Source organism: Pararge aegeria, chromosome 1 (assembly GCF_905163445.1).
Source record: "Pararge aegeria chromosome 1, ilParAegt1.1, whole genome shotgun sequence".
NCBI lineage: Eukaryota > Metazoa > Arthropoda > Insecta > Lepidoptera > Nymphalidae > Pararge > Pararge aegeria.
Window position 1 is genome coordinate 10,807,066 of NC_053180.1, and position 22,447 is coordinate 10,829,512.

General features: G+C 34.8%; 3 protein-coding genes across 3 annotated transcripts; 2 read left to right on the plus strand and 1 right to left on the minus strand.

The window, feature by feature from the left end:
• Positions 1–735: 735 nt before the first annotated feature.
• Positions 736–22,102, minus strand: LOC120624470. Its single transcript, XM_039891039.1, has 10 exons — positions 21,913–22,102; positions 13,513–13,643; positions 10,998–11,153; positions 10,227–10,382; positions 9,382–9,507; positions 3,844–3,946; positions 3,614–3,747; positions 3,406–3,532; positions 1,823–1,906; positions 736–1,010 (listed from the first exon to the last, which is right to left on the minus strand). The coding sequence occupies exons 1-10, from the start codon at positions 21,943–21,945 to the stop codon at positions 909–911; spliced, it is 1,152 nt and encodes a 383-aa protein (XP_039746973.1). The 5' UTR covers positions 21,946–22,102; the 3' UTR covers positions 736–908.
• On the plus strand, positions 4,286–5,802 carry LOC120624487. Its single transcript, XM_039891063.1, has 4 exons — positions 4,286–4,459; positions 4,546–4,608; positions 4,773–4,912; positions 5,553–5,802. Exons 1-4 carry the CDS (start codon positions 4,411–4,413, stop codon positions 5,676–5,678), a joined length of 378 nt encoding a protein of 125 aa, XP_039746997.1. The 5' UTR covers positions 4,286–4,410; the 3' UTR covers positions 5,679–5,802.
• Positions 6,545–8,664, plus strand: LOC120624479 (nicotinamide riboside kinase 1). The gene is made up of 3 exons (XM_039891050.1): positions 6,545–7,061; positions 7,141–7,267; positions 7,744–8,664. Exons 1-3 carry the CDS (start codon positions 6,676–6,678, stop codon positions 7,846–7,848), a joined length of 618 nt encoding a protein of 205 aa, XP_039746984.1. The 5' UTR covers positions 6,545–6,675; the 3' UTR covers positions 7,849–8,664.
• Positions 22,103–22,447: the final 345 nt, after the last annotated feature.

The window sequence follows — 22,447 nt, forward strand, 5'->3', positions numbered from 1 at the left end:
TATAATATACTCCTCCGCGATATTATGCTATATTTATTTATTACCATAGAGTTTCCGCTGTAACTCTCGTCAACAAGGAAAATTACTCATGTAGCATGAGTAAAATTGACTTACCATAACACTGGCAGGTTAATGTGTACAAGCCACAAAGCAACGGTTCAAATGCGTTTTATTAATGCATTGAAAATAATTTAATTAGTAAAATTAATCTCATAGCAAAGTTTATCCATTAATATTACTAGGCTACTCATAAATAAATACTAAACAGAGATCTAGCACTCAACTTTTTTCTAAAGGCGAATTTCCTTGAATCTCTCCTCCTTACTTTATTTTATTATGAAACCCGTTTGGATCGGTAAGTAACCAATTTGTATTTGTATTAAATACGCCTTTAAATAAATTTAAAAACACCATAAGAAATAACAATACATTTAAATACAAATATACAGTCTTAAACGTCACAAAGTCAGCACCAAATATGTAAATAATTATCATAATAACTGTAGATTTCCTAAATACAATTTATACATATCTTATAAAATATCTACAGTATTTTTAAATCCTATAGAATATAAAGGTTATAGGTAAATCGATATCTACATTACCTAATTGTAACTTTTTTTTTTATCTTCGAAGTTGGTATGTGTCCTTACATCGTAGATGTGAGAACAATACTTAAATTTGAAAAATATTTTTACACAAAATTTTCCTTTAATCCACATTGTTTTTAATATATTTTAATTAGATCTGGTATCCAAAGCTTCATATTGAAAAAAAAATTTTACAAAATGGGATACCTACTAAAAATCATGATTTGTGATTATTTCAACCTTATTTAACACTTTTTTATGTATTGTAATTCAGTGGAAATTAAAAAAATAAATATGTTTAAAGGATGCATTATGTATTTACAGCTCGTGTTGGTTACGTCTAACGTAACGCGCGAAGTAGTCCGGTCGCCAGCATTTACAGGAACCGGGCACCAGGAACCAATCGTAGTACAGACGCACCTAATTAAACCATATAATAAATTAAATAAAATGCATGGGTACTTAATTAAATAGGTACAAAAAATGATAATTAAATGTAACTTTTTTTTTTTGGGTTCTGTACCCAAAGAATGTCAACGAGACCCTATTAATAAGACACTACTGTCTGTCTGTGTGTCTCTCCGTCCGTCCGTCTGTCAGCGGGCTGTATCTAATGAACCGTAACAGATAGAGAATAGAACTTTTTCTAAAATGTATACTTCCTATAAGTGTACGTGACGGACAAACAGACTAACATAGCTTTAATAGAAACACTTTCGAGGAGAAACACAGACAAAATTTTTTGTAGGACGCTCTGTGTGAAACTTTTGTAGGACGCTCTTTAGATTTTCTCGCGATTCTTTCCTTAATAGAATTATAGCTTTAATAGAAGTTTGAAAGACAAATAGAAAATTACAAAATTTCTCGTAGCAATTATTACATATTATTAGTTTCAATCTTCACAAAAAAAATTATTTATGAGTTTAAAAAATGAAATATTCGATTTTGAAAGAATTGATTCCAAACTACGTAAAACACTGCCGTTTTTAAAAATATCGTTGGTGGTCTGTAGCGCGAAGAAACGCGAAAGACCGTTCGTCTCGACACGGTACCCCCACCTAAAAACCTGCGATAATTGCTTTGGGGCCTCGTCGTCGCGTCGGTGCGTACAAAAAGCACACGCACACACTACATGTGTGTGCGTGTGCTTTTTCGTACGTTTGTTCGTAGTTTTTCTACTTCTTTAATATATTTACTTTGGTGAAGTCAAGACAATGAATATAGCTATATACCTGGTAGCAGCCCAACTCATCGTGTCCGTCACAGTGCGGTGGCTTCTCCGAACTGCTCTCCGTGGAACCATATGCCGGGAACTCCTGTAACCATATATATTTCGTAAGTTAATTTACATTGAAAGAGGTAATAAGGATATTTCAATTAGGAAGGTAGTTTCTGCAACTTTCAAAGGTCTTTGCCGAAAGATTTTTGAGTGGAGTGGATCTATGTATTAAAAATTACAGCGCTGTAAGCGCTGTAATTTTTAATACATAGATCATATAATGCACACAAACATTTGAATATCAAAGGCGTATACTATTACATGAGTAAATTCTTTCTTGGGGAAAATAATTTAACATTGTAAAATCCTTTACAATGTTAAATTATTTTCCCCAAGAAAGTATCGGTTACGTACTGCTATCCAGCAGCTCAATAAATTCAAATTCAAATTCAAAATTTCTTTATTCATGTAGGCCTATCACAGGCACTTATGAAGCGTTCATACATATTTGTTTACATAATTGTAACTGGTCTAAGAAGAGCCCACAACAAACTTAGCCGGGCCATCTTCCAGTAAATTTAAATTAAGCTATGAAGCTAGAGCAATTCACACCCAAGCTTTTTTATCGTATAAATAATCCTTAATATTATAATAGGATTTTTCTGTAAGCTTACGTTTTATATAAACTTTGAACTTATTGAGAGACATCTCAAAGATTTCATTTGGTAATTTGTTATAAAATAAAATAAAATAATATGCAAATTAATTTCTTAATATTATCATATTATACGAATACCCGTTGGGAGGAGACCCGTGCCCTGTGGCCGGCCCTAATGGGTTGATATGATGATGATGATGATCCGAATACCCAATAAGTAATATTGACTTTATACATTTAAATCAAAACAAATAACTGTAAAAAAATTAATTAAAAAAGGTAGTAGACAAATGAAATTGTGTAAGACGACTTCTTCAATAGTACATTATGCATCAAGTACGGTACACCTTGTATTCTACAGTCGAGGCGGTGTTAGGATAAGGAAACCGAGAGTGGAATAAGCTATGTACCACGATTTATACGACGATTGTCGTCACACTTACGAGGAGAAAAATAGATTAAATTTTTTAATACGTTCCCAGATAATAACTAGCCATTTTTGCTGTTTCTCTACTGCAGTGGCGTGCATAGAGGGTATGCACATTGTATGCAGATGATATAAAATTAAGAAAATATCCGATAAAAACGATTTTTTTATAAGCTTACGTTTTGTATAAACTTTGAACTTATTGAGAGACTTATTGGATTTTATCTGGTAATTTGTTATAAATTGAACTACAACTACCCTTAAATTAATTAATAATTTTATGCAGCCCAGTAAACTGCACTACAAGTTTATTATTAATATTTTTTAACTTTGTAATATTTTTATGTACATACATTAAATATGTAGTGATTAAGCGCCGTCATAATTTTAGCTTCTTTACATTATTTATCTCTTAAAGACTCTCTTGGGCCCATTTTATAAATTGCACGAACAGCCCTCTTATGTACATGATAAAATTACTTTTCTTAAGTTAATTTTAAAATGCGATTACCTGGTGGAGGGGTGTAGCGGGAGTAGCAGGCCGGGGCGGATAGTGCAGCTCGGCTACGAGTAGCGAAAGCCAGCGTGGTGAACTGAGGCAACCACCCTCCAAGTAGTGGCAACGTGACTGCATGCATCTATAAAAAAAGAACTCAGTTTATCTCGTTCATGTTACTAATTTTTATTTAAACAAAATAAACATAATAATTTTAACGAACCTGGTAACCTCAACGGTTTGCGTAAAGTAGCCTTCATAGGGTATCTGCACAACGTAGCGCCAAACACCTTGATAGTTGCGGGCGAAAACAGGAGTCGCGTACTCTACTCGTGCGGGACACGGGGTGGGTGGACCCTTGAACAATTAATAAGGACAAGAGTGTAATGCCTGTAAATGCCTATTTATCGAAATCCTAACGAGTACCACAGGGTTAAAAATGACTAAGGTTACCTCATATCTATGTGCATGAGGAGTGTGAGGTGCTAAGCCGGGGTCTTCTCGTCGCTCAGGTCCCGCACTTTCTCCATTTATGGCGCGGTATAGCATGCAGAACCTTAAAAGAAAGATCATATAAAAAACTGGTATCTTAAAGTTATCCTTACAAGCATGAAGAAATAAGGATTCAGAGTCGAAGTTTAAAGTCCTAGTATTAGATTAAATAAATAAATATTTCTACGTTTATGGGCCAAACAAACATACATTAACCGCGTGAATATTAATTCGGTGAAAGATAGAAAGCTAGCTCAGTACGTGTATCCGGTTAGATAAATAAACCAATATAGGTATAATTTATGAAAACGACTCTGTGCACGATCAAAGCGCATTGTGGGCTAAGCTAAGCTGTCAATCCTCAGTCAAACCGTTGACTCATGACTGACAAGTGGCCGTTGACACTTGACAGTGACACTTGCAATATATGAGAAACAGGAGTACCGAGCAAGTTTGGTCGCATTTTTTGAGGTTACATTTTTAGTTTTGGATAATATAAATGGTTTATTCTCGTTTTAGTGTAATAAAATGTCGTCAGCGTTAGTCCGTGAAGCTCTAGCATTTGTGGATCAAGAAGGTACGAAACAAAAGCAATTGAGATACTGTATAATTACACTTGAAGTTTGTTTATGTATCAGAAGTAAACATTATTTTTAATTTCAGAAACTAAAGTTAGAAGCAAGAAACGTCGCGTGGAGCGTAGTCGACCCCAACACATAGGTCAAGGTGTGTTGTAAATTGCGAACAATATTTAAAGTAATCTTACATGACGTCATTTCATTCGATAGTGAAATTAAAGGGCCCATTTCACATTTTCATTATTTAATTGCGAAAATACACTTAATTCGCTATAATTGAAATAAGACTGACTTACGGATTTTCTTTTATAGTGTCCAGCCATCCATACAAGCAAAAAAACAAAAAACAAACGAAATCTATAGTGAAAACTAAAGTGGATATAGCAGAAGAGAACATAAAGAAGTTCTTAGTATTGTCTTCACCTACTGCAAATAAGGCTGTCGCTGAAAAGGTATTTTATGCATTTTATTTCAATATTTACATTTATGTTCAAAAATATTTTAAAGAACTCTTACTCTTCTTATTTTTAATACTCAAAGATACTGTATTCAATTTGAATATGTTACTCAATAATTATTATCAGTTGTTTATAATGGAAGGCTATGTGTAACTAGCAATTAACCAATCTAGAAAACACCCATACTAAATTTATATCATATAGTTGAATGTTGAAGAGATGCAAAAATACTACAGTAACTAACAAGCTATATTGAGGAAGTTTAGAAGCTGTTTTAGTGTCTTCTTAATTTGACCTTGTTGAAATCACAGGGCAAGTTAGTGTTTAGGTAAAACTTGGTTGTGTAATAATAACAATGTATGTATTATATAATAGCATTACGTTTTATTATTTTATAATGGTTGCTATAATACTTTACTGATAAAGTAATAATATATTGTTTGTTTTCCTACTTATTGTTATTTGTAATCTCCAATGAAGAATTTTTTTTATTTGTCTCATCTGTCAAAATTCAGCTTCCATCTTATTTTTTGTGCTGGGGTAGAGTTATATATAAATATCAATTTACTGATGTTGATTGAAGATGTGACAGATTACAGAGTTATATTTTTCATGACAATTAAATGTTTTATAGATAGTCCAGCGAGCAATAAAAGGCAAACCACTGGCTGATAAAATTGAAATTAAAGTAACAGAAGAAAAGTCAATTTTATTCCCAGAAGACGACTGTAAGAAAATCAAAAGACGTAATAGAAAGTAATACCTTTTGCAAGCTGTAACCAGAAAGTAATGTCTTTATGGACATTCCTGATGCAGTTTTGGGTAAACTGATTTCAGTGGCTACATTGACTGTTTTCACAATTTTTGTGTTTTGGATTAACTGTTACCCATTCATTGACGAAGGTGAGTCAAATTGTAAAAATAAAAAAATATAAAATTTTCTGAAATGTGTTCTTTTTTTATGTAGGATCAGCGTACAACTAAAACATAGAAGTCACCCTTTCTAACAAATTCTAACCATGTGAAATGGGTACCAACAGCCTATATGATTAAGCATTTTGAATAAAATGTGATTGGCTGGCATTTAATGTGCCTGCATTGTGACTAGTGAACTTGAAGGATGCGGGGCACACTTCATACAACTCTACTCCTATGGACCTATGCTAGGGCTATGTTTCCGTTAGAGGCTATTTTTGAGCGGTAGTCATGCTTTTTTTGTATTTGTTTGCTGTGTAGGATAGCCCTATTAGTAATCTGTTATGTAGTATCTGTGTGTTAAGTTTCATTTAATATAAATTCATCCTCATAATTCTAACAAACCGTTAATGGCCAGCTGCAGGTCACAGGCTGCTGACCACCTTCCTAGCCAACTGTGAACTGGTGGACTTCACACACCTTTATGAAATTTATGGAAAACTCTAAGAAGTGCAGGATTCTTCACAATGTTTCCCATCACCATTAAACCAGATAGGATAGAAATTATATTCAATTCCAATCAAAAATAATAATGATTCAATATATTTATTTAAATTTATTTGTATTCCAGATCTTCCAATTTACAAATACATTCCGAATCCACAGTGGGTTTTGCTAGCCTGTGCTATTTGGGGACTTATTTTTGTAGGGGGGCTTATGTCATTTACCCTCTACCATATTTATCCCTACCTATAATATACCTTAAAATTCTAAATAAACCTGGGTCATCAAGGTTAATAGCTAAAAATTTCTCTTTGAGCTTCAAATTTAGATGTGAAAACATGTCATTGGCACTTAGAGACAACTGGATTATAATAGGAGTGTCAGGAGTCACTTGCGGTGGAAAAACAACGTTGGCAAACAAGTTGAAGGATACACTCTCACCAGTGTACCTCTTCCATCAAGACAAATACTTCTATCCAGATGACAGTCCTCATCATGTAAAATGTAAAAACTTAGACCATAATAATTATGATATTCTGCCGTCATTGAACATGCCGTTGATGTATGATGATATTGTTAAGACCATTAATGGGGACAATAAAGCACATGCACATAATCTGGAAAGATCCCATGGGAAATTGGAAGTGGAAGGGAAGAAATTTATGATTCTAGAGGGGTTCACAGTCTTGAACTACAAGCCTATTAATGAAATTTGTCATTTGAGGTGGGTCATCACTTTATTTTGTTATATTTAGATACTAATAAGAAAGATTTTGATATATTTTATAATTTTTTGATTGTAGGTACTATTTTGTATTGGAGTATGTAGAGTGTTTGAACCGCCGAGTGTATCGTTTGTACGATCCACCTGATATTGATGGCTACTTTGACCAATGTGTATGGCCCGAACATCTCAAATACAGAGCTGAGGTACACTCTCTTTCTTTCGTATTTCTCAACCTTAACATTCTTATTGTGGCCTCATGTCATTAAAGGCTCGTGTTTACACCTGGTACTAGCTGACACAGACACAATCTTATACTAATATATAGAAGCAGGTTATCTTGAAATTAGAAATTTATAATAAACAATAATCATCTCAATAATAATAATAATAATTTATTGAATAAAATCAAATTAATAACTTTGAATTTAAAATTATTTAACAATTTGTGAAATTATTCAAGCAGGTGAAAAACCCAATAATAAAATAAAACCTGTATTATAAGATGATTATAATTTCTTTTAATTAATTTCATTTTTGGTATGATAAATAAAAGCGCACTTTTGATTTGTTTTTTATATAAGAGCGCCGATCGCACCGAATGTTGTACAATAAAAAGCTTGAAATAAGCTTTTTTATGACAATATTGTGTATATTTTCTGACAAGGTTTTAATTTTGCAGATCGAAAAAGACGCGCGTGTTTCAATCATACACGGAACAAGACAAGATTCTTTTGATATCGTTATATCGGACATCAAGTCAATGGGGACTGCGAAAATATTATGATATGATATGGTATGATATGGAGCTTGGTAGATTTATGTAATTCACAAAATAAAGTGCTGCTGTTACACACAGCTGATGCTTGAGCACAGTTCAAATGTATTTTACTGAAGGTATTATTACAATTTATATCTTATAAACTAAATTTTAATCATAGACTTCTTAAGGTCATTGAACTACCAGATAGTCGTCATTGGTGCGACATTACACCCTTCGCGAGGTGACCATACGCTACTGACCTTTACAGCAGAATTGAATTGAATATTTTCATAAAACTACCTGTTCTTACAAGGTTTGAGAGTTAATTCAATGACAAAAATACGACGTAAAAGGTCTGTGGTAGTTCATAAATATTCTGGGAAACATCAATCAATCATTTGTTTAGATTTTAAATTTAATATATTTAGGCACATAAAGATTTGCATTGCATAATCCCATCGTTATGGGGCGGATATCTAGTTCACTCGGGATTTAGCGCTTGATTATTTTAATCTAAAGAATAGGTAGATTATGACTATTACTTTTTAAATTGGATTTGTCATAAAAGTGTTCTGAAAATTAATCATGTTATTTAGATACATAGTTCTTGTTGTTAATTGATTATTGTAAGAAACAAACTTTTGACTTTGAATTCATCTTTGATGAATTAGCTTAATTAAAGTAGTAAAACCAAAAACACGGTCGCATTTATAAAAACATCAAAATGTAACTTAAAATAAGATTAAATGTGTTTGATCCATGTGTTCAGTTTATATAGCATGCAGTATTTTTGTAAATTCTTATGTTGTAATTTAAATAATAATGTCGCTATTCGTGCTATGAAATATAAATAAATTTATATTTATTTATTTTTATTGGGTTTTATTTATTCATTGTAATGGCTGTAACAAGGACCTTACTTACATAACTTTATAGTTTAAGGTCGTCTAAACTTCTAGAGGTAGCGCATCTAGCGGTAAGATTCAATATGAAATTAGTAGCATGGCATTTACCACTTTAAAACGAGGAGTAGATGCTCTATGATTTCGAGCCACGCAAGCCTACCGGTTCAAATCATAATATCATACGAATTGTAAAAAATACATATGTAAGGCTCATTTGTAACAATAAAAATTTTTTTTTGAAATCCTTTGACGGAAATTACCTAGAAAAACGACATTCTGAAATTAAAATGTTAAGTTTGGCCAGGAAATTAAAAACCTTTTTCTGGGGACGCCAAATTTGTACGGTTACACATATGACAGATAAATTGAGGAATAGAAAAAAAAAGTTATAATTTTATATGTAACTAGCTGTCCCGGCGAACTTCGTACCGCGGATCTTTTTTTTTTATGAATGTTATATTTTAATACCTATTATCCTATTCCGGTCTAAGAGGAATCCAAAAAATCAAATATCATAATAATTGGTCCAGCCTTTCTTGAGTTATAAATGGTGTAACTAACACAACTTTCTTTTATATATATAGATATGGCGAGGTTTTTTATTTTCAGGTTTTACGTATTGATTAAATAGTTTAGTTGTTATTTTACTTACACTCCGCCGCCGTCGCAGAACTTCCTGCTTTCCCGTGGCTTCTCGTCCAGGCCCCGGTGTTCCATCTGTAGTTCGCTGGTCGGAACTTCTTCCGCGGAGATAGACCTCTTGGAGCGCTCCTCTAACCTACGTTTCAGGAAACATTGAGAAAAGTGATCGGGCGTCACCCGTATTCTATATAATTCAACGTAACGCAACGCGCATTGAGTCAAATCAAAATTTCTAACACCGAAACAAATCAACGCCAAATAAAGAACCAATTATCAGATTTTCTACCTACGTATACTTAACTACGATTTATAAGAAGAATATCTATCTTATACCTCGTGTCTGCGATTTGATAAAAGGTTTACGCGTTGCGTCGTTTGTCGTCGTTTTCTTGTAAATAGCTTTTAGTAGTAGAGCTTCGTAACAGCTTGTCCGGGGAACTACTACCGCGATGCTTAGATATTCCTGCCGCAAAGCAGCATTGCAGCTTCTGGTTACGTCATTAACAGTAGGTATGTGTTCTTTGCAAGCCATGTGAAGGGTTTTCTCTATTTATAGGCAAAGGTTTTTCTTCTGCTTACATACCGTCTGCTTGGTCCATCAGTTATTACATAATAAGTATAAACAAAAAATGTTTCTTTAAACTATAAAGTTGTAAAGGAGAATACTGCGGATACTCAATCCACCTATAAGAACAAGTTATACCTAGCGCCTTAGCCCTAGAATGTATTTCTTTTTAAAATGAGGAAGCCTCCGCCCAGTTGTGAGGCATTAATATATGACAAGGTTGATGATGTCTCTTTGCAGTTAAACCTCTTAAATCCCAGCTAATCTTTACGTACATAAAGTTAGCTTACCTGTTATGCTGTAGTTCGGGTAAGTCTTGCGTGGCGGGGTAAGCGCCATGCGCGGGCGGATGCGTGACGTGTGCTACGCGCGGCAATGCGTCATCTGCGCGCAATACTGGCAGAGTGCGCGAGAGAAAGCGGAGAGTGTGGTTGCGGATTAGCTCACTGGAGAACAATATTATACCGCCTTAGTTAGAGATTCAGGGTTTTTTTAACTCAAGGTATTCACAAAAACCTTGTGTATTAGTGTATACCTCGGGTACCTTTCATTTTTTCTCAGCGCATAATTTGTATGTTAAATTGGTCGGCCAATTTGACATATATATTATAACCTTTTTAGTAAATTCATTGCCCACACATTATCCGTTTAGGAAACAAAGGCTATTCGGCTATTTTTGGAATTTACAGTCCGTGAAATTACAGTAGGTAAAGTTTTTTTTTGTTTTCTATTCGACAATACAAACATCGCCATCTAGCCCTAAAGTAAGCGTAGCTTGTGTTATGGGATCTAAGATGACTGATTAATATTTTTATGAATATTATACTCGTACATAAATACTTATAATATAGGTACATATAAACACCCAGACACTGAAAAACATTCATGTCCATCACACAAACATTTTCCAGTTGTGGGAATCGAACCCACGGCCTTGGACTCAGAAAGCAGAGTCGCTGCCCACTGCGCCAATTAGCCGTTCATAGTCTTAAGTAAATAAGTTTTTTGAAACCTTAAAACAAATAAGTAGGTTGGTAAGCAAATGGGTAGATAATACTTACAAAGGATAGGGCTCTCCATTTGGGTTCTGACCCATGGGGTTGCGCGGTATGATGCCTCTGTTGAGATCTCCGCATAGGTTGTTGGCGCTGACGTGTGCTTTTTCAGTCGATGAAGCGCATTCAGAGGTTACTTGCCGGTACGGCGGTGGACGTACCCTGTAAGATTATAAAGCTTCAGTAACCTTATAAAAGGCTAGTTTTAAAAGCGTCACCACCCATAAATATAACTAACACTCCATTATTGATAGAAATTACTATAATTGAGAAATTCGAGGCGGGGAGATCGAACACCGGCACGCGCTTTTAAAATATCACTTGCTTTAACGGCGATGGATAACATCATGAATAAACCTGCATGCCTGAGATATTTCCATAATAAGTAGTATCAAAGACATGTGGCGTCCACCAAGCCGCGCTAGGAAGACTTCCACCTAAAATCCTACTTACTCATTGCGGAGGGAGACACGTGCCCAGTGGCTTGCATAGAGGGTATGCACAGGGTATGCAGATCATATAAAATGAAGAAAATCACCAGTACGTGTTATAAATACTTAAGGGTAGGCTTTTTGTAACACTTACACTACTATTTTTAAGTTTTTTATAACTCTTACTCGAGATTTTCTTCATTCTATACCATCTGCATACCCTGTGCATACCCTCTATGCACGCCACTGCACGTGACCTATACTTAGTGGACGGGATAAGAGGATATGATGATGATCGTATCCTCATACCCCGTCCTCAAAAAAAACCCCTTGCATTTTACCCCAAAAAAAAACTGCATTGTAGGTTGGAATATTTTCATATGAATCACCTTAATGGGCACGCGGACGTTTTTGTTGTTTTAAATCGAAATGCCTCCAAAACAGAGATAATGGACATTCCACCAATAAACAAGGCCCTTTAACGTGTTTGTTTAAATTAAGTAAGTACTCCCAGCAATAAAGTTAGCTGCTTGATTTCTCCTTCGAAACATTCGAGCTCTCTCTTAACGTTGATTACTAGTTCATTACTTTCGAGTATTACAAGTGTAACTTATTGGTTGACAGTGAGAGGTATTGCACTTTCACTGCCGATAGTCATCTTATAAATGTAGCATAGCATATGCCGTCATTGAGTACTATACGATGGGTGCTGCTTTTGGTGAGCTCATCGACATAATATGACCGTAATACCGCCAACGGTGTCAGTATTGACGCATTATTAAATTCGGCTATTTAAATATTTTGCGTTAGAGAAAGAGAGAGAAGCGTATACGTACCTTAAAGCTACAAATCCTACAAATCCCTATCCCTAGTAGGGATAGGGATAGGGAAGTAGGGATTCCCTACTTCCCTATCCCTATCCCTACTTCCCTACTAATATTATAAATGTGAATGTAAGTTTGTTTGTTACGCTTTCACGCAAAAACCACTAAACCGATCATCATGAGACTTTGTACACATGTTCCTGAAGGTATTTGAAGTAATATAGGATGCTTTTTATCCTAAAATTAAGCTCAGTTCTTTGGGAGAGGGGACGAAAGTGTTTGACGATTTTACACCCTAACACCGTCGAATGATAACCGATTTAAATAATTACTTTTGTACTTTAGAGGTTATAATATCTGTTTAAATTTTCCCTAATTTCGTGTTGATCTGATGGATGTGGTTCTGATATATAAGAATACACAACTTAAAAATTTCAGTACAATTACACCTTAATTGAATGCCACATTTCTTTCGAAAAACAAACGCAGACGAAGTCGCGGGCAACAGCTAGTAAACCTATATACCTATCTGTCTTTAGATTATCAATGTTAAAACGTCAAAATTAGTAGCAGAGCACTTTGTGACAGAGCTCGTCCGGGGAAGTACTACCAGTTACCACCATGCTTAATTCTGCCGCTAAGCAGCATTGTTGCAATGCTGTGCTCCGGACTTAAGGGCCTAGGTGCCGGTGTAATTTCAAGCACATGAGGCTTAACAACTACGCCTCAGGTTGATGGGCACGGAGGCACGCAGTATTATTGCTCTGTTTATAGGTTTTCTACTTACCACCAGGTGGGCTATATGCTTAATCCGTCAATTATAACTACCAAAAAAATATGAGGTAAGTACTAGAAGTCGTTGCCCAGAATTTTACAGTTGCAACGCTACCTAGTTATACTTATCATCATCATAATATAAACTCATTACCGGACTGCACTTACAGGGCACGGGTTGCCTTCTGCAATGAGAAAGGTTAAGCCCGCAGTCCACCACGCTGGCTAAGTGCGGATCGGTATTATCATTATACCCATCAATCAGTGGCGTGCACTTCATACATGCACAAAAGCACTGCCTACCCTAAAATTGATAATATAACTCGTATAGGAGGAGGATTTTTGCCGTTTTATGCAATTTCCTGCTGTATGCATACCCTGGTAAGAAACCCAGTGCACACCACTGCCGCCAATATACCGAATAAATATTTAACCTTATTGTATTAAAGTTATATTGAAGTAGGTATTGATTGAAACCAAATCTTAGCTTACCTAGGCGGGGTAGCATTAGGAGACTCGACAAAGGCGTAGTATCCCTCTGGAGGTTCCTCGGAATCAGTCTGTGATTCTGTTTCTACCTTTGGTTCCACTGCAGGCTCGGAAACGCATAGAGATGCCAGTGTCTGTAAAAATAAGGTTATAAAAATAATATAGGATAGGGTAGCGAGAATCCCGTTTTCTGTCCCTTTTAGAACACGTCCAGCAAGTATCCTGAGATGGTCACATAAATTCAGATTTTCTACCAAGGTTTTATCCATTTGTTCTAGAAAGAAGAAAGTTTATTCGCCATCATCTTCTAACTAAATATAAAACTTTCTTAATATTCATATTCTAAACTCTATTTCACTTGCCATTAAAGTCCCGTCAAAATTGCTTTAGCCCTCCCAGGATTAACGCGAAACAAAAGGGGGGGAGAGAGAGAAAAATTAAAACATTATATCGACTTTCTGAATATATAAAAAGACTTGAATAAAATACATATATAGAGTTAAATATGTATTTCGCATTCACAGACCGACGCTCCAATTCATTTGTATATTGCCAGTTAGGTAAAAGAGTAGGTAGCGAGAACTCCATATGTGATGGCACAGTTTTGTGTAGGTTTTTAGGTCTGTCCATATCAGTAGAGATCGTATACCCCATACACGTTTACGCTGGGGCCGGCGCCAACTGGTGAATAGCGGGATAATTATGCAAATCTTATGAATCTAACCTTCTCTGTCTACCTAGAACACTAAAGGTAAATAGATCCTATAAGGTTTTTAAATATTTATTATCATTGAAATAAAATGTTGCTTAGTTTTTAGGTTGAATTTAATTCGTCGTATCGTCATCATCATCATCTTCAAACCTAGTGACCCACTGAAGAAAGTGCCCTGACTTTCTTTTCGGCAAGGGAGAGAAAAAAATGGAGCCTGCCTATAACTTCTAATAATTTTCGCATACAAACTCGCATCCGCTATAGGTACTACACAACATACTCCGACCCACCGCGTCACTACGCCCGCCGGTGCGACTTATTAGGACTTATAGGGGTTTCTTTTTAAGGCATAGCATTATATTAAATGCATAGTCCAATACATAACCCAATCCAGAGATAAGGTATACCTTTTCTCTGGATTGGGCTATCGTTCTATCTTTTTCATAATCGGCTATTGTTCCGGTAGAGGCAAAAAAACAAGAATAGGTAATAAAGACACTAACAAGCTTTTTTGTGGGTATACATGTGTAGATACAAATAAAATTGCCACATTATTGCGTTTAGAACTCTCGTACCTAGAAAAAAGGTATCACATGCATAATTTTTTTAAGCACGATTATTTGAGTAGTGATGAATACAAGTAGGTATCTTATCTATTCTGTGATTAAGTAAACAAAGTCGCAGGGCAACCAGTAGTATATATTGTTATGGCACTATATTGTGTTAAGTAAGTCATGAGCAGGTACGGTTAAGGCACGTCCGTTACGCCTCACTGACCTGCATACCGCTGACCGCTGCTGTATCAATGCTCGTGAATAGAGTTTTAAGATTTCATCTATGTAACTAGTTCGAGCCTGTGTTTATGGTCGATTAGAATGTATATCAATGACAGCGTAAATGACAGATTAGCACTTGAGTGCGTCCAAAGATCTTTGAAAGTTAGATCGACTGAACCATAGATAACAAACTAATACCTGTTGAACGGAACCAGAATTATAAGAATTGGGTTATACCTACTGTCAAGAAAATATGTTAATATTGTTACATTACCGGTTTCGATTTCAGTTTACAAAGTTGAAATTTTATTCATTTGTGTTTCTTTTTGCAATTATTGATTAGGACTTCGGAGTCATCGAGTTCACTATAAATTAAATATTTTATTTTTATTAAAATGTTCTTATCTATACTTGGAGGAAATATCAGTATATAATAGTAATTAAAATAATTAAAAGAACGAAAGAACACAAACGTTTACAGCAGAACCAACATCCATCTTTTCTGGTCAGGAAATTGATGTTAACACATCCTGCGCGTCTCTTAGACCTCGTAAAACCGTCATAAAAATGTCCCAGGTCTTATCATTAAACAATGATATCAAAACTAATACACATAACCGTCAACCCTTTTTATAAAATAGCCATGAACACCCGCTGACAGTATAATAATAATAATTATCCAAAATTACACTGGCATGTGTCTCAAATACTCAAGTACTTTTACCTATCTAGGATTTTTTTTTATTTATTCATTTACGTAAAAGTTCACAAAAATATACTTATAGTTAGCATTAGAAAACCACCCAGGTTAGGAATATATAATATATATGCTAACAGAGAATTAAGTCTAGCTACGTTAACTACAGAACAATAATGTCAGTTTAACATGTTGATTATAAACGATCATAAGTGACTTAAAAAGTAGGATTTCAGTTTTTTCCTATAATATTACGAGGATTAATATCGTCTCTTACAATCACGATACCTATACTGTAATAGTACCGATGTATTTGAGCCTAGACAATTTTTTTAAATTTAAAGGCAATGGTATAAATAAAAACAACTTCTGCGCCGCAATTCTCAGATGAACAGCTTTAACAGTACCATTACCCTACTTTACGCACGGTAGTAACCACAGTTCCGTAAAAAATAACGTAATCACATAACAGTGCTCTCGGCTGACACCACTCTTGGCTCAACTAACTACCTGCTTACCAATTGAAACGTCTCGTATTTCTAAGGCCTATTTTACGAAACTTGGTACTTAGTTTCGTGATGAAATGTCATCATTAGACGCCGCTAGTACCGTATTATGTACGCAATTAGATGTTATTACCTAGATACCGTGGCACGTAAAAAGAGAGTTGACTGTCTTACTGCACTTTGGGCAAATTATTTAACAGTAACACGCGAATATCTATTTCGGGCCTTTACTAATGAAAGTTAATTAAATCATTTAAATAAATGCGAATATATAGGTACGTATGTTTTAGCATTAATAAATTGCAGTACTAATTTGGGAACTTTGGTTTTGTTTTGGAAATCGCTTGACAACTTAAGAATACAGAACAAACTGACAACCTCTTTTTCTTGTTAATATACCTCTGGCGATTCTTTTATTTTGGCAAGGAAATAGTTCAAATCTGTCAAATACTTTCCGAGCCCATTGGGTACAAACAAACATACAAAAAAATCTTTGCTCTTTATAATATAGGTAAGTATAGATTTTAAGTCACAGTAAATATATTCCTTTGACAAACCATTTGCTAAATTTTTTTGGGACCTGTACCGCAATAAATATGTAATGCATGCATATATTTATTGCGGTGCAGGTCCCATCTCATGCAAAGGGAAGCGGAAGCTCTAACCGCTAGATAATCATCGAGTTATAGATTAGTACGTAAAATAGGTACCAAACGTGCATCTACTTATCTACCCACTAGTGAAATTTAGCAAATGGTTTGTCAAAGGAATCCTTATTATAAATGTGAAAGGGTGTTTGTTTTCTGGTCATTAACGCCCTAACTTAACATCCAATCATTTTCGCATAGTTGAAAGGACGGAGAGTAACATAGACTAGTTTTTACACCTGGAAAAGTATGGGTCCCACAGTTATTTGCGAAAAACCATAATAAACGCGGACGAAGACCGCGAACAACAGCTACTTCAAAATAAAAGCAAAAATCACAAACATGTTTTTTACTAACTTGTCTTTAAACTAGGTTGGTATGTCAGATCGTAAATGGTCAACAAGACTCGTGACGTCACGTACCGTTAGCGCAGCGACCTTCACCTACAGTGCCGGCCGCTGACCCCGCGTGCCTCTCATTGACCGTTTCAATTATAACAACCGGCGTACAAAATAGAGTACGTACCTAATGTTAGGAAACTTATTATACGTGTTTAAAAATCTTAGGTTTAATACCTGGGATTTTTTTACTTATATTTTAATTGCTATAATTGACGAATATAGTAGATGGCCCAACTTGTAAGTGGAAAATAATCGCCTATAAACAGAGTAGCACTTCGCAGGGCAAGCAAAGGACACGGCCGAAAAAGTGCCGCCCTGTGTCCATTACCCTGATCAGTATCAAACAGGCATGATGATCAAAATGATCAAATACAGGCATAACATCATGCCTGTATTTGAACCGACATGCCGCCGAGCAGCATTCCTATGGACGTAGTTCCTTCAAACAGGAATGCTGCTTGGCGACAGAAAGGCGTTAATACTCAGACGCGGTCGAGCTTTCACAAAAAGCCAAAAGCCTTAGTAATACTAAGGTAGGCAATTTACCTACGACCTAGAAGAACATAATACTCCTAACCGGGATAGCCAACCAAACATGGCTATCCCGGTTAGGAGTGTTATGTTGTGTATATATACAATATATATACAAAGTAAATAACAAGAATTTAGTACTTTGGTAAATTAATTGTTAGAATAAAAAGGTTTTCATTGCCTTTCTCTAAAACTGAGAGTGTCTAGTAGACAGGTAAGGTAGGTACACTTTATCTAAGTCACTTATAACATAATAATGCTTTATGACAAAAAAGAAGTTGAAGAGAAACAGTTAGAGTTGAATACGCGAATTCTAGGCATCTTCCCTTACACCGTATAGAAGAATATACCAAAGAATAGAATCATACCAATAAATAGACTTTATCTTCGTAACATTTGAGCGATTTCACGTTGCGCTCTCGGCTCAGGTAAATGACCTAGTAAATAAAAAAATTACAATGGCATGTCTTGAAGACTATATGACGCTAAATAAGACGGGTCAAGACGTCAGACGATTATGAAAGCCAAAAGGTGAAAAAGTCTAAGGAAAACTTTACGAATTGATTACAAAGATAATAGACTTCCAGACGAAAGTATATTTATAAGTTTATAAGGAAGGTTACCTGTACGAAAGTGATACTGATAATGATCTGAATATGGTTTGAAAGCGTGAAAGTGTAACGGAGCCCCACATTTTAGCTCTGACCTCGCAGAATACGCAATAATCTTTTGTTTTTATTTCTCCGACCGCAATCTTGGATAGGCTAACTAAAATGGTCGCCTACGGATAAAAACAAAGGGAAACCATTCTGCTAATCAGACCGTTAACACGCAACCGAAATTGGAATTTTGATAATAAAAAACCGTTATTAAGTCTACCTATCCACACAGCCAGTTTCGTGAACTACGGCTTAAACCCCTTATATTCTGGGAGAAGTGGACTGGTAATGGGTTGATAATGATGCTTGGTTAGGTTATTAAATAAGAAATAAGTTGAAGAAGAAGAAAATTCTAGTTAAGGTTTTAAAAAAGGAGGAAGTGAAAAAAGAGGAGTGCATTTTCAGGCATATATTTCCGGCAATCGGCCACCTAACTGAATTTTTAAGTCCAAAAGTGTTGCGTTATCAGACAGATTAAATTGGTCTGGCCTATCAAAGAGCTTTCTGGTTCTAAGGTTTGGAATATTATAGCAAAAAAACTTTCAATTAATTACTATTTATGGTAAATTGACAAATTTTGCTTTTGATAAGCTTGACAAACCCAGGATTTAATGCTCGTTTTTCGGCAATAGAATTTTAATGATGGGACCACCATTCTACTAGTTCTTGCACAGTCGGTATGGCAAAGTGCAAGACTATTCTCTCCCAAATTGCACAGGTTAGAATATAAGCTTTCAGTTCTATAAAGTATTTTCTGAGCTGTGAAACTTAAAGAGGCTGAGCTGCTGACGACGGTTATGACAAAAATAAAATGTTTTACCGAATAGTCTACGTGTACGGTGTATCACATCTAATATTAATCAGTTAACGGGCCTACGCGCCGGTTCGGAACGGAACGGTATTCCGTGCCGCTGCCACACACTGCTGCTTGCCTTTCTTGGAAGGCTAATAATGTTTATCATATTATCATAGGCATAGCATCTCATAGATCTCATCTAAAACATCTTACCCTGATTCTAATGATATAGATCTAAGTACCTATAATTCTTAATGACCTAGTTTCGGTTAGGGTTCGGAGTCATTATCTTCAAGACCATTGCAATCCAAACTTTTTTATCTAACTCCAACAAAATAATATTGAAAAATTATAAAAGAAATTCGATATCTACTTCATCACAAATAAAGTTTTCAATGAGCCTTGAGAGTTTCTAAGAACAATAAAGAAAATGAAAGGAAAATGTCGTATAGAAAGATCATGTACGTGGAATAATTTGATATATAATACATCAAAGATATTTTGGATCCGGAAAAATGGTGTGTTCCTACCTACCCCTAAGTAAAAAATACCTTTTAAACCTTATTAGTTATTGCTTAGTACCCACACAAAACTACTCTTGCTATGCCTATACCTATTGCTATAATTAATACGAAACCTTTTCATTCATAACCTAATAATCCCACATATCAGTTTTTCAAATTGCACCTTTCGAACAATAGCCGTACAACATGTCAATTGTCTACAATGCATGCACATTATCAGATTCTATATGTATAGAATTGCAACAATTCATCGCATTTCTAGGTTTGGTACACATTCCGGCAGTTTCGCTGCGCCTGCGCACCGCACCGGCTTTCTCTCATTCTATTGTCACAAGGGCGCAAGCGAATATCTCTCTTAGAGTAACCATTAGAAAGGCGAAAGTTCGATGTAAATAACGTCTTGAAAACAGACTAGATTGGAGTAGTAAGAATTGAGACGCGTGCACCGGAGATCCATTAATATTTCATAGACAAAGTATTAAACGGACATGTACAATTTAAATGTATTCAGTATTCAAAGTTAAATTTTAAATAACAATCGTAAGAATTTAAACTAGCAAACGGACTCGACATTATTCGCTGGAAATGTGCCAGTTCGTGTTTTATGAGCCTACCTTTGAGTTTAACGTACCCGCTTCGCGAGCTTGTTTGAGGATAAAGTACATCAATTCCTGACCAAAATTGCAAACATCATTATTAAAGGAAACAATCTTTTTTCATTTATGTTCTAAAATATATTTATGAATCTTTTTTAATAGGCAAAAGTGAATTTGTCCTTCTATTAAAAAATTCAAGGCTAAACCATTGCACTGGCACAGAAAATATATTGCCCATGGTAATGGACATATTTAATCATCAGCGGAAGTTGAAGATTTGAAAAAGCTTATTCCAAATAATTCGATGAAATGTTTTCGACGACTTTGATTACTTCGATGAGTATTTGGCACAGGGCTACAATAGATAGATAGATAGATAGAGAGACAGATAGATAGATAGTATAACTTTATTGCAACAAAACACAGAAAACAATACAAAGAAATACAAAGACAAAAGTACATAGTGTTAGGGTGCAAAGGTGGCCTTATCACTTAATATTACTTATCACTTGATATTTTACAGGAAACCTAAGCGTAAGAAGCTATTAGTAAAACAGACTGCACAAAGTATACACATAAAATAAACTTTTATAAATAAATACACATACTCGTACTAAGTTGAAATAAAAAATACAAATATTTAATACCTATAAATATTAAAATACATAATTATAAAAAATAAATAAACGCTATAAAAAAACTAACAAAACACTTTGCGTACGTATGATGTTATTTTACAAAATATTATCCTTTATTTTGTATTATATTAGTATACTCTGTATGAGTACCTAGTTCTAATTTGACAATAATAAATATTTGGGCCTCTAGAGTCATGCGAGAGTACTAAGTAGGAAGTGCAATATAGAGAATGCTGTACTTTTGTTAATACATAGGAATGCCTTTGTGTCTATACAATGTTTCTATGAAACATTAACATAACACCACCAAATGCACGGCCTATCAAAGATTTCTGAGGACCCCACCCTCTTTTACACTCGTTTTATATCTCATTAAAAACTATTATTTTGAGGCGTAACCCTACATATTCCAGTAGAACAATATATTTGCTCTAATTTCAATAATATCTTAATTTCAATTCAGCTCTAGCAACTTTGTATTGCACTTTGTACGCTTACATATTATTTTCGAAGAAAAAGGCTTGTATGTACCACGTTTATATTACTGTAAAAGAATCAAAGCCACATTTGATATTCTGAAGTGGGTCTATCTCAAAAACAAAACTTAATTCAGAGCTTAATTTTTTTAATGCAAAAAGTAAGTAAAAGAGCAAAGTAAAATAGGTAGCTTTGATTTCTATACAAATCAATTTATTGTATTGATTCAAATATTTTGTATGTGAATTCGTGGGTGTAATAGTTTTATGTGGAAAATCCTATACTTCCAGGATTATACAATGAACGTTGAAGTCCTCTACGACTAGTTCTACGGCTATGTTACGCGGACAAAATAAGAGCAAGTTATTAAAAAAACTAATGTACATTTAAGGACCACTCCACAAATTTATGACTAAGTAGATCATATTTTTATAAAGACTTACCAAATAAACCAAATACCGCGTTAGCGTCGACATAATTCCTAATTATGCTTAAATAAAAACACCAAAACAAGTGTCACTTAACGGCACATATAAACTACGTAATTTAACTTTTATTTATTTGAAGAAAAACAAACAGGATTTATGTTAGGAATCTCCTCAAATAACAAAATTTAAACTTTCTATTTTCTAATTCCCGCGCGTTTATTTTTTCTTTTTAAACGAAAGAGGCTTCGGTCACGTCTGTTTCTGCCGGTGCGTTCGGAAGTGACTGGTGTATTAAAGCCGCGTGTGGGAGAAATGTTGGAGAGAGGATAATTTTATAAATAAAAGAGTCATCTTTATAAATTACGAAAATTCAACCTCTAATGATAGAATGCAGTGTACCTAGTGAATCCTTACTATATTAACACTTTCTCTTTTTTAGTATTATAAGCGCGTTATTGTTATAGAGTTCGATGTTAGAATTATAGGTTGCTAAGATCCATGATAAAATACTTCATGCTGTACATTGACAATATTTTTTTTACTTTTGCAC